The 12814-nt window shown below is 33.9% G+C and overlaps 1 protein-coding gene across 3 annotated transcripts in view; it reads right to left on the reverse strand.

Moving 5' to 3' along the window:
* COL11A1 (collagen type XI alpha 1 chain) overlaps positions 1-12814 on the reverse strand; it is a 200861-nt gene that overhangs the window by 74813 nt on the left and 113234 nt on the right. For all 3 annotated transcript variants that reach the window (XM_060006424.1, XM_060006420.1, XM_060006422.1), the window contains 6 exons: positions 12183-12236; positions 6934-6987; positions 6756-6800; positions 6569-6622; positions 6409-6453; positions 4850-4903 (listed from right to left, as the gene is read on the reverse strand). In XM_060006424.1, coding sequence (XP_059862407.1) covers positions 4850-4903; positions 6409-6453; positions 6569-6622; positions 6756-6800; positions 6934-6987; positions 12183-12236 — 306 coding nt within the window. The remainder of the gene's footprint in view (positions 1-4849; positions 4904-6408; positions 6454-6568; positions 6623-6755; positions 6801-6933; positions 6988-12182; positions 12237-12814) is intronic.

Here is a 12814-nt window from a genome sequence, read left to right on the forward strand (position 1 = left end):
TAATTGAGGGCAGTAGTAAAAGTTTTAACTAAAATTATAGAGGGTGACAGCTAAAGGATAATAAACATGAGTCAGGTTTTTTTTTCCACCACGCTTAAGTGTATCTCAAATGATGAGTTTTGCAATCAGTATAAGGCATTTACATGTTTTTTAGCAAATCTGTAAATATAAAAGTTAAATATCTTGTTATATTTGCTGGTGTGAAAAGTATAGATTACACTTTTATTGCAAAATATTATAACTCTTTAAAACAGTGATCTTACATCTAAAAAATGTCACATGGGATGAATGCAACATGATTTTTAATGGCTTTCCTAGATATCCTATGGGAGCAGTGTAAATAGACTATATAAAGAATTCATACCATCATCATTTTTCTTAAGTATTTATTCCTAATATTAAGTGATTAATCCTAAGTAATTTTTTTTTTTTGGCCATGGCTCACGGGCGCAGCCGCTCCGCGGCATGTGCGATCTTCCCGGACCGGGGCACGAACCCATGTTCCCTGCATCGGCAGGCGGACTCTCAACCACTGCACCACCAGGGAAGCCCAATCCTAAGTAATTTTAATGGCCTCACACTACTATCCAATAAAATAAGCATATTAATTACCAAATAATTGCATGGCGTTAATTTAAATATAATAATTTTATTGATCAAAGTAGACTGCCCCTTTAATATTGTTGGTGAAGAGTAGTGACAACAAATTCATCTAAATGGGGGGAGGGTGCATATACAGCAAAGCAATCCGTGAAACGACACTTATAAATGTTAAGATGTTTTTCACTTCACACTGGCACTGAGTTTTGACTTTTCTCTAAATAGAATGTATCTTACAGTAGTCATGTTATAAATCCTAATCACCTAAATTAATTTTTTTAATTGGGATAACTATATGCTGACACTGGCATGAAATTAACAGACTCTAAACATGAACATTCTAAGTGCTTAATCCATACTACACATGTGTCTGTGTGAATATATATATTTTTTCATTTATTTTTCATGTATATATCTAACATATGTATGTGTGTGTGTATATATATATATATATATATATATATATATATATATATATTTCCTGATTACAATGAAAATGAATCAATTAATTTGAAGGAAGAGGAGCTTGGTTCTATCTCTCTACCTGAATCCCTCCTTCTAAATATCAAAGAAATGAAGACAGTTCTTTCCTATATGTTATACAACTACATAGCAGAGAAATGATAGGTACTCTTATTTCATGCACTAATGTTGCATTTGTCAGAGAAATAGAGTATAAAACTCATTTTGTTTAGCAGTGAAAGCAATGTTCCTTAACAGTGTCATGTCTGTCCAAGCAGACTACATGTTTCTCAAGTGTAGGCATTTATTATATTTCTAATACTCCTTAGAGACAAAATGCATGCATGATCAATGGCTCAAAACTTGTTGAAAGATATGTGACAGAATGGACTGAAAAAGTTTGAGGAAAAAATGGCTTTATTGACAATAAAATTATATTACATGAGAGAAACTTCTTAACAATTTGTACAAATATAAATGGTATGATAATGTTGAAGTTACACATATCACTGGATTTTATGTTGCTAAACAATGATCTATGCACATGGCTTCAAAATACTTATGAAAGAATCTTATGTGCAAAATCATTTTTGCAACAGTATTTTCACTTCTCTGTATGTGCAACTTTGCATGACTTAATATTACATTTGGAACAAAACTGAAATAGTGAGCAAACAATATTATATGCAGACAGTATCTATATTATCCTTTGTTTAATACTAGCTATTTGTATTAATCCTTTCATAACACAATAATATAGATAAAAAGTTTTCTTGATATGTTTGCTGTACTAGAGCAAGACTGTTAGTGATAAAAATAATATTTTAAACACAGTGTCTAAAATTATTTTAGAAAGTAAGAGAGTTTCAGCATTTAAGTCAGTATTTCACAATAAATAATTCATTTTTCAAATATGTGAGCTAAAATTACATTTGAAAGTAATCAGAGAAAGAGGGGGTTATTCAAACTCAATATAAAAATATTGGAGAACAAGAGTTCCCTGGTGGTGTAGTGGTTAAGAATCCGCCTGCCAATGCAGAGGACACGGGTTCCATCCTGGTCCGGGAAGATCCCACATGCCGTGGAGCAACTAAGCCCGTGTGCCACAACTACCGAGCCTGCACTCTAGTGCCCGTGAGCCACAACTACTGAAGCCCTCACACCTAGAGCCCATGCTCTGCAACAAGAGAAGCCAACGCAATGAGAAGCCCGTGAACCGCAATGAAAAGTAGCCCCCGCTGGCCACAACTAGAGAAAGCCTGCACGCAGCAACGAAGACCAAATGCAGCAAAAAATTAATTAATTAATTTTACAAAATTGGAGAATATATTTATTTACTTATAAATGATTTTCAACATGTTTAAAAATATAATCATTTGTAACATTTATTTAAATTTATAACATCTTAATTTATAATTTTCTGAATCGTTCATTTATGCAAGATTGTTACTGGACTATATTTGACTATATTATTTATATTATATATAATTATTAGAAATAAGAACATTGGGATGTACAATTTTTGAAATATTGGCATATATAAAAATCCTCACATAACTTCCTCTCACAAAGTGCATGTTGTTGTGGTTTTGCCAAAAAGATTCAGTTCAACAGATGTAGAAAACAAACTTATGGTTACCAGGGGAGAAGGAGGAGGGAGGATTAAACTGGAAGAGTGACATTGACATATACACACTACTATACATAAAATAGATAACTAATGAGCACTTACTATATAGCACAGGGAACTCTACTCAATACTCAGTAATGGTCTATATGGGAAAAGAATCTAAAAAAGATTGGATATATGTATATGTATAACTGATTCACTTTGCTGTACACCTGAAACTAACACAACATTGTAAATCAACTATTCTCCAATAAAAGTTTTAAAAAAAGATTCCGTTCAAAAATCAGTTTAAAATATTCAGCCAAAAATCTATATCAATGTGCCACTAAGTGAAAATAACCAGGATGTGAGTAAAACTGCCACTAGGAGTTAGTTATTGGTATTATTACATTGAGAAAACATTTGGTTCTCAAATCACTGACTGCAAATTTTAACTATATTTAGTTTCCTACAGCATAGATAATATTCAAACTATGTTGGTCTTATTCTCAGCCAAAACTTTTTTGAACTTTGCTATTCAAAGTACGGCCCATTGACCACTGGCATTGGCATCATCTAGACATTTGCCAGTAACGTCAAGTCTCAAGACCCATCCCAGACCTACTGAATTAAAATCTACATTTTTAACAAAATACCAACGTGATTTACATGCACATTAAAGTTTGAATAGCATTGTCTACTCTGGACTAGAACAGTGGTTCACAAACATTAGCATGCATCAGAACGACCTAGAGAGTTCGTTAAGACACAGACTGGGCCCCTCTCCTAGAGTTCTGATTAGGTGAGTGAGGTGGAGACAAGACGTTGCATTTCTAACAAATTGCAAGTGCTGCTGATCTTCTGGTCCAGGGACCACACTGTGGGAACAATTTCCTTAGACAGGTGGGTGCTATGGTTTGAAAGTCTGTGTCCCCTTGAAATTCAGATGTTGAAATCCTAACCCTCGAAGGTGATGTTATTAGTAGATGGGACTTTTGGGCAGTGCTTATGCCACCTTCATGGAACCTTAATGAATGGAACTAGTGACTTATAAAAGAGGCTCCAGAGAGTAGACAGTGAAAAGTCTGCTACCTGAAAGAGGGTCTTCACCTCACCATTCTGGGATGAGAATCTTGGACTTCCAGCCTTCAGAACTCTAACAAATAGATTCTAGTGTTTATACACTACACAGTCTGTGCTTTTCTGTTATAGCAGACGGTATGGACTAAGACAGTAAGTTGATTCTAACTCATAAATAAATGAATAGGTTGCCAAAAAAAAGAGAGAGAAAAAAGCAGCTGAGCACTGAGCATGTCCTATATTCCCACAAATATTTGTGTGAAAGTAAAAGATTTCAATTAACTTTGTGAAAATATTTGATGAAGATATTCTACAGACTGTGGTTCTAAACAAATTTTATAAAAAGGAAATGATTCAGAAAGGGTTATCATTACATTTTCTAAGAAAAATACATTATAGAGGCAAAAATAGTAAATACAAATAAATAGAACTTAATGTGATATAAGTAATGTCAGAATGTTGGAGGATGTTTAGGAAGTGACATTTGAAGAAGGATACATTGGATAATGGAAGCTAAAAAAGAAATTGATATACCAAATATTTAAGATTCAGTAATGATTTTTAATGCTGGCAATAATATTCATTGCAGGGCTTCCCTGGTGGCGCAGTGGTTGAGGGTATGCCTGCCAGTGGAGGGGGCATGGGTTCGTGCCCCGGTCCGGGAAGATCCCACATGCCGTGGAGCGCTGGGCCTGTGAGCCATGGCCGCTGAGCCTGCGTGTCCGAAGCCTGTGCTCCGCAACGGGAGAGGCCACAACAGTGAGAGGCCCACGTACCACAAAAAAAACAAAACAAAAGAAAACCAAAAAAAAACCCATTGCAGTAGAAGAGTAGTTGAGAGAATAATATTCATGTTGTTCTAGTTTTGATATACTTTGAAGGAGTATTTAGTAAGATATATTTAAATTAGATTCAGAAACATTTGATAAACTTCATAAGCTGAAAATACATACTCTGGCATTATTAAGCACAATTTTGTTTTTATAGGAGTTTTTACTCATATTTGTACCTAGATATTATTTAATATAAAAGCTATGACTTTCAAAATTTGAAAACACTGTCAAATGAAGAAAGAGAAAGAAAAACCATGACACTTACAGGAGGGCCTTTTGGTCCAGGGAATCCAACTGGACCTTGAGGTCCTTGAGGACCCTGAAGAGAAAAAGCAGTGGGGAAATTTAAGAATATATCTTATAAGGTACATCTTTATACGTTGCAGTTTATTTCCACAGATAAAGAACAATATAAAATACAGCTTCTTTAACATAATGGCAGAACTATTGCATTACAACAAGATAGTCTATGGTAATTTAAAAGCAAAATGGATGATCTTCCGCACTATTCACTACTCAAAACTGCACATCACATCAATGGTCTTAGCTGAAGAACACTGTAAATATTTAGAATTCATATTAAAAATGAGTAGAACATGGATGTATCAGGAACCCTGTAGATAATCTACTTTCAACACTGGGTACACACATCCATAAATGGAGGATATTTCAAGTCCACAGCCCCCCAAAAGAAAAATTATTTTTAAAATTGATTCTATAAATGTTCTGACTCTACAGACATACAAAATTAAAAGAAAAAAATAAGTGACTATCTCAAAAAGACCATAGAGGATACCTTTAGCTAATCTCTATATTTAAAATGTATTTATTTCTGAGGATGTCACTATCATTTTACTCATGTATAAACTTCTTTTGTAGATAAGATGAAAAGAACATTATTATATAATTATTCTCATTAACATTAAATCCAAATATACATTTATAATATTGCTCTTGACTTGATGCTTAATTAACTATATTATTCAACACTTAGATTTACATATCTTTAAAAGGCATAAAGTAGACCCTATTACAAGGACTACATTGGTCGCAGCAAAAGGATGGTGAAAGATAATCCTTTATATGACCAGAACATGATAATTATATTCCTAAAAGGAATATATATAAAATGGAACATAATATAAATAAAATTTCTTAAGTAATACAATTAGGTTAGGATTTATTTATACTTAAATAAAAAATAAAGTTAATAAATTTACTATCAAGAGGATAGCTTTTAAAATATCTGGCTACAAAAAATGCTACATTTTGCCAAAAAAAAAACCCAAACAAACAAATAAAAGGCATGCTTACTTATGTATATTTAGCTTTATTTTATACCAATTGAAAATCAAATTACTAAATAGTTTTCCTATTTACTGGAATAGATGTTTTATCTTGATTTGAATGTATATTGATTGTGACTTAATGGCTACTGGTAGCTTGCATTTTACCAGCATAAAGCTGCTGCCAGCTCCAGGAACAAAGTGAGTATCAGTATGGAAAGCAAGAGGAGTGGAGGAGAAGGCATAGGTGTTACATGTGTATTCAAAAGAAAACAATTATTTTTGTTTAAAAGTTGATATAGTCCAATTAGACATATAATTTCTCTCATTTCTATAACAAAATTAATAGCACATAATTGATTAAGCTTTTTGTAGGAAAGTAAATTAAAGAATAGGAATTTTTAAAACTCTGACTAGATTTTATGGATGACTGTGTACATGTATTTGCAGAAACACGTAACTGTAACTTTTCCCAGAAATTTAAACATTTGCAACATACTAATATTTACTTTATATGATATGACTGTATCGTACTTACTCTTTCACCAGGAGGGCCAGGAGGACCATCACCGCCTGAAGTGCCCTGGCAACAACAACACAAAAACCGGAAAAAATCAGTTTAGATTCCTTCTGTTAACATCCATCCTCTGGAAGAGGAACTTACAGGAAAGCCCAAATGGAACAAGTGCTGATGATACCTTTGGACCAGGTTTCCCAGTGGGACCTCTCGCACCTCTTGAACCTCGAGGACCCTGCACATAAGAGCAAAGATGAAATTGATCTAGTTCCAAGCAGATCTAAAGGCACAGGATCAGTTTTTATTTTTGAAGAAAATAGGAGAGTTAGATGAAAAATGAAAATCATATTTTAAATCAAGGTACTTACCGTTGGGCCACGCTGACCCCGAGGGCCTGGTTTGCCAGCTACACCCTGCCAAAGACAGTTCAAACAGTTTCAATACGCAGTATATCACAGTAAATTGTGAGTCTGGTGCTGAGAGATAGGTACTCATGTAAGAACATTTACATTAGATAGTCCAGAACAATATACTTGTATATCATACCCGGGCACCTTTCTCTCCATTGGCACCTGGAAACCCAGGAAATCCAGTGGAACCCTACAAAAATAAAAATAATAAACAATGAGTACAGTAACTAACATTTTTAGCCACAAGCTGAAAGTCTTTTGGAACACAATGATTCTTACAAGCTGGTAGCATTCAAATCAAAAATATAATTTAAGATACCATACAACCTCATTTATGTATTTAAAAATGAACTTACAGTGACACCTGAAATCCTGGAAGCATTGAAAACATGAATTGATAAAACATTTTAGTTTTTAACTTTAAGGAAATTAATCAAATATATCATTTCTCATATTAGTAAACAGCAATTCAAGGGCATTTCATATAAAATAAATTTTAAAATTTTTGACTTATAATTCTACATACTTGCTTCAATTCTGAAAAAAAATTTATTTTTCACAAGCATGAATAATCAAATATTAAAGTAGGAATTTTATAAAATATTTTTCCTGAATTAACATTATTGTATTCTTATACTTATCACTTTTTAGTTGAGTATTTTACACCTTTAGAACTGGGTCAAATCATAAAGACTAAAAATCTTCTTCCATCTTTTCTGTTTGATGTTTGAATGTGGTTAGATCTAACTGAGACTCTAAGTCAGACAGTTCAGCATTAGAATCTGTTTGTGGGATTCTGAAGACACAAATTCAAGACTTATGTTTGTCATGCATTCAATTAAGTAATTGGGTACATTACTATAGTATAATAATGAGTACAGTTTTTTCTTCTATAAAATGAGAGCAATCATCTGCATCTTACAGGTACTTTGAAATTTATAGGAAATCGGAATAAAGGAAAGCAAGGTATAAAAACGATAACGATAGCTAACAATAAATAATGATTATTTAAAGATGTAATAAGCACTGTAAAAGCATTATGTAATTTAATCCACAAACAGCTACATTTTACAAATGGAATACGATTCCCCTATTTTACCTTGTACCTATGTCCAGATTTTCATCTGCTGAGAAATTTCTTTGAACATGACTGTAATTGGTTTGCCTTGTCATTGTATCACGAAATAGAGCAGATTAGGGTTCAATCCTTGCTCCTCAACTTACCAATAACTATGAAACCCTGGGAGGGGTTGGCTGGGGGGATTTCCAAACACTCACTATTTTCCTATTCCAACCAGTGCATGGATTAAATGTCTAGCAAAGAGTAGTAGACATGCAGATTTTACACACTTCCCCATGCACTGAGGAAGATGTAACAGCCTTCTTTGACTTGAATACATCTTTGTGTTTTGTTTTGTTTGTTTGTTTGTTTTTGATTTACAATGTTGTATTAGTTTCAGGTATAAAGTGAATCAGTTACACATATGTATATCTGTATTCTTTATTCAGATTCTTTTCATTACAGGTTTTTACAAGATATTGAACATAGTTCCCTGTGCTATACAGTAGGTCCTTGTTTATCTATTTTACATGTAGTAGTGTGTATCTCTTAATCCCAAACTCCTGATTTATCCCTCCCTCTCTGTTTCACCTTTGGTAACCATAAGTTTATTTTCTATGCCTGTGAGTCTATTTCAGTTTACACTCACTTGGATTGAACTAACCTAAAGTAATCTTTCTCCAAGTGATAAATGCTTCCTCTGTATCAGAATAATCTGGAGTGACTGCTAAAAGTGTGGACTGTCAAATCCCACTGCAGACATACTGAGACAGACTCTCTGGCATTACATTCCTGGACCCTGCAATTTCCCCAGGTGAAACGTACAGAATGGATGTTATAATTTATATTTCCTCCACAAGTCAGGAAAATTTTATATGAAGCCTTACGGGATTTGATGGACAAAACTTAGTATGAGCTGCTAAACTTCATTTTAGGACCTGTTTAGCAATATATTCTAATTCATGCTTATAGAGACCACTATGTGATCAACCTGAGGACAATTTTTAGGACATGTAATACTCACACAATGGGGGAAAATGTCTGCAAATGACATTTTTTGAAGGGCTTTCAAAGCCTTTTCTCTTTCTCGAGAGAGAATCAGTTAGTTATACCCTGTAGAATATTACTATGTGACTACTCTAGGAATTTGACAAGTGAGTATAATCCAATATGAAAGTAATTCACTTCTATCAAATTCAATTTGAGGACAAATATTCATCTGTCCTGAGTGGAACACAAACACATTTATAGAGACTCCATTCAAATAAATTGCTCTTATGCATCAATTTCACGTTTAATAAGTTTATTTTCTTACATGGTTTCTGCTCTTAGAAATTTATGGGAAATAGACAAAAATGTCCAATCCACCAACTAAACAGTTTGTAATATATGGGCATATTCTTCTTTTCTCACATAAAAATTATCACCAAAATATACAGTTTCCATGGAAAGACATTATCTGCTTTTAAATGGAAAAAATAAACAGCCAACAAAAGGCCAAAAAGTCAAAGGTTAATAGTGAAATTGGCTCTTTCAGTGAACTGAAAATTTCAAAATTATGTTAAATTGTTTTAAATATAAATGAATCCTACCTTAAAATAGATTTTACTTTTTGAAATAGCTATCATTTTATAGTGCATATGGCAGTGCATCTTTTAAATACTCAGTATGGTTTATATTACTAGTAAGATATTGGATAAATTATATTGCCTAATTATAGTCCTTAAATTGCTTGAAAGGGATTGGCAGCCGAATTTCATTTTTAGTACAAAAAAGACTTAAATCTATTCAAAATTCATTGGCTTCCACATAGGAAAAATATGAAACTATCTTTGATCTTTGATGCATCCATCATTTTTTTGTTTTAGAACTGAGAAACATAAATGTTTTTGACCATAGAAAAAAGTTATGAAGAAAAGTAATAGAAAAAAATAAAGACCAAAATTTCAGACATTTAGGTTAAAGGGTAAAAATAAAATGTTTGATTCCTCTAGGAAGAAATATTTCTCTCTAGTCATTCTGGCCCATTTTGTAAATAAAAATAAGTCAATGAATATTGAATAGAGGATTGACTTAGGAAAAACAGAAAAAGATAAAAATGTCAAATAAACACTTAATAGAAAATTGTACTCATTCATGTAACATGTAAAAAAAGTTTTCCACTTTTAAATCTAAACACTACCACATTGCAATTCAATTTAGTAATTAGATAAAAAATTTACCAAATAATCTACGAATAGTTTAAAGTTGTGGGTTATGAAGTAAATATCTTCTTTTACTCAAAGCACTTGTTAAAATGCTTGACATTTGAAAGGCAGGTAACTAGGTGACAGGACAATGTATTAGAGACAGTATTTAAAAGGTAAAAATTATTAATCAGTATTCTAAATGCAGGCAGAAACATATAAATGATGCTTGCATTATTTTAAAATCATAGATTAAATGAATCTTATTTTAGAAAGGCTCAATTACCTCCTAGCATACAAGGAAATATATTCTAGAAATTCAGTGAAATATTATAGGACAAAACCACATAGCAAGCCTAAAATACCGTTGCCACATGATGATGAGTCACAAGTTCATGCAGTTCACATTAGTCAGGAGGGAGGATATTTTTGTCTCTCATTGTTTAATGTGAAACATTAATAAATATATATTTGGGGATTATTATCCCCAACCAGGATGTATTTTTTTTTTTTTTTTTTGCAGTACGCGGGCCTCTCACTGTTGTGGCCTCTCCCGTTGCGGGGCACGGGCTCTGGACGCGCAGGCTCAGCGGCCATGGCTCACGGGCCTAGCCGCTCCGCAGCATGTGGGATCTTCCCGGACCGGGGAACGAACCCGTGTCCCCTGAATCGCCAGGAGGGCTCTCAACCACTGCGTCACCAGGGAAGCCCAGGATGTATCCTTTTTTTTTTTTTTTTTGCGGCACGTGGGCCCCTCACTGCCGCCGCCTCTCCCGTTGTGGAGCACAGGCTCCGGATGCGCAGGCCCAGCGGCCATGGCTCACGGGCCCAGCCGCTCCGCGGCACTTGGGATCCTCCCGGACCGGGGCACGAGCCCGTATCCCCTGCATCAGCAGGCAGAGTTCCAACCACTGCGCCACCAGGGAAACCCCCCAGGATGTATTCTTATATACTAAACCTGTCTAGCCTGAATGGATCAAACAGGGATAGATAGATGACAAAGATATAGGTAAATAAATAATAGATAAATAGATAGATAATCTCATGTGCATATAATTACCTTAATATTAAGAACCAAAATTTACATATTAAATCATTTAACCGTAATGTAACTAGTCAATACATCAAATGCAGCCTTAGCAAAGTTTTATAATTAGCTCAAGGAAAATTAGTACACCAAAGTAAACATGTATTTTTAAAACTTCTTTTTGCTTAAAATATGTATATTTCAAATAGTCAAAAGTAGAATTTGAGTGCATTGAGTGCACGGGTTGAATGGTGCCCCTGCAAAAGATATATCTAATATCCAAATGTTCTAGAATCTGCAAATATTACTTTATTTGGAAAAAGGGGTCTTTGTAGATGTGATTAAATTAAGGATCTTGAAATGAGAATATCCTGAATTATCCAAGTGGTCTTTAAATCCAACGACAAGTGTCTTTATAAGAAGAGACGATACAGACACAGAAAAAAATCCGTGTGGAGAAGGTGTTGGAGATTGCACACAAGCCAAAAAGTGACTGGGGCCACCAGAAGATGGAAGGGGTAAGGACAGATTCTCCCACAGGGCTTTTGGAGGGAGCATGGGCCTGCTGACACCTGGATTTTAGATTTCTGGCCTCTAGAACTGTAACAAAGTCAATTTCCATTGTTTTAAGTCACCAAGTTTGTGGTGATTTGTTACAGTAGCCCTAGGAAACAAGTTCTGTGGAAATGAGGGAAAATAAAGAGGATGAAAGAAGAGTCATTCTTCCTTTAAAAAAAATATGTGGTCATTCAAACCTTCAGGGTACCAGAAAGGAAATCAAAAGCTATTATCCATCACCTGTCATCTACTTAAAGCTTCTATATATATTAATATACTGCCGTGGAATAGTCCTTATTCCACTTACAAGGAAGTGGCTGACTGTGCCTTCCTTTCATGAGTCTGTCTCTAAAATACGCCAATCAAAAATCACCTAAGATCTCTGAACTCTCTGCACTCCAGGTGCCCACACTGCCTCTGACTTTCCCTTATAAGATTATATTTTAAGGATTCATCATCTCTATATTACAAACTGAAAGGTAACCATAGATGATTAATTTTAAGTGTATCTACAAAAGGCTGATAAACTGTAAAAATCAAGCTAATTATTTTACCTTTGGACCTTGTCTTCCTGGATATCCTGGTAATCCTGGAACACCAAGTTTCCCCTAAAGTTAAAATAATAATAATAATAATCAATTCTAAGATGAATTAAGTTTAAATGATGCTTTTAGTCATTTTTCTAGAAGTTAGAACCACATATTTGCACATTTGAAAGGAAGATTTGCAAGTTTTTGCCATTCTTTACTTTCATTATATTTCTTAATTTGAATAGGGAAAAAAATGTTGCTAATGCTATAATGTTCACTAACTTAACCTCTGTTGTCTAAGTGACAGTGCCTTCTTTAGTGACATAGAACACTGAGTAAAAAGAATTCTAGGACTGTTTGTGAGCTAAAGAATATGCTAAGAAATCATCTAAGTTTTATGAACATTAAATACTATTTAAAATTAATGGATGTAGTTAGAACTGCATGTAGATCTTACCATTCCAACTAAAGGTAATCTATTTGATAAAATTATTTCATTTCTCACTGTAAATATAAAGCAAGCAATCATAAGTTAACATTTTTTTTGCTAAGTAAGGAAAGTTTAAATAACTATACTAAGAAATTTGAACCTGATTTTTTTTTTTTTTTTTTGCGGTACGCGGGCCTCTCACTGTTGTGGCCTCTCCCGTTGCAGA

The sequence above is a fragment of the Delphinus delphis genome, chromosome 1 (assembly GCF_949987515.2).
Source record: "Delphinus delphis chromosome 1, mDelDel1.2, whole genome shotgun sequence".
In the NCBI taxonomy this organism is placed as follows: Eukaryota; Metazoa; Chordata; class Mammalia; order Artiodactyla; family Delphinidae; genus Delphinus; species Delphinus delphis.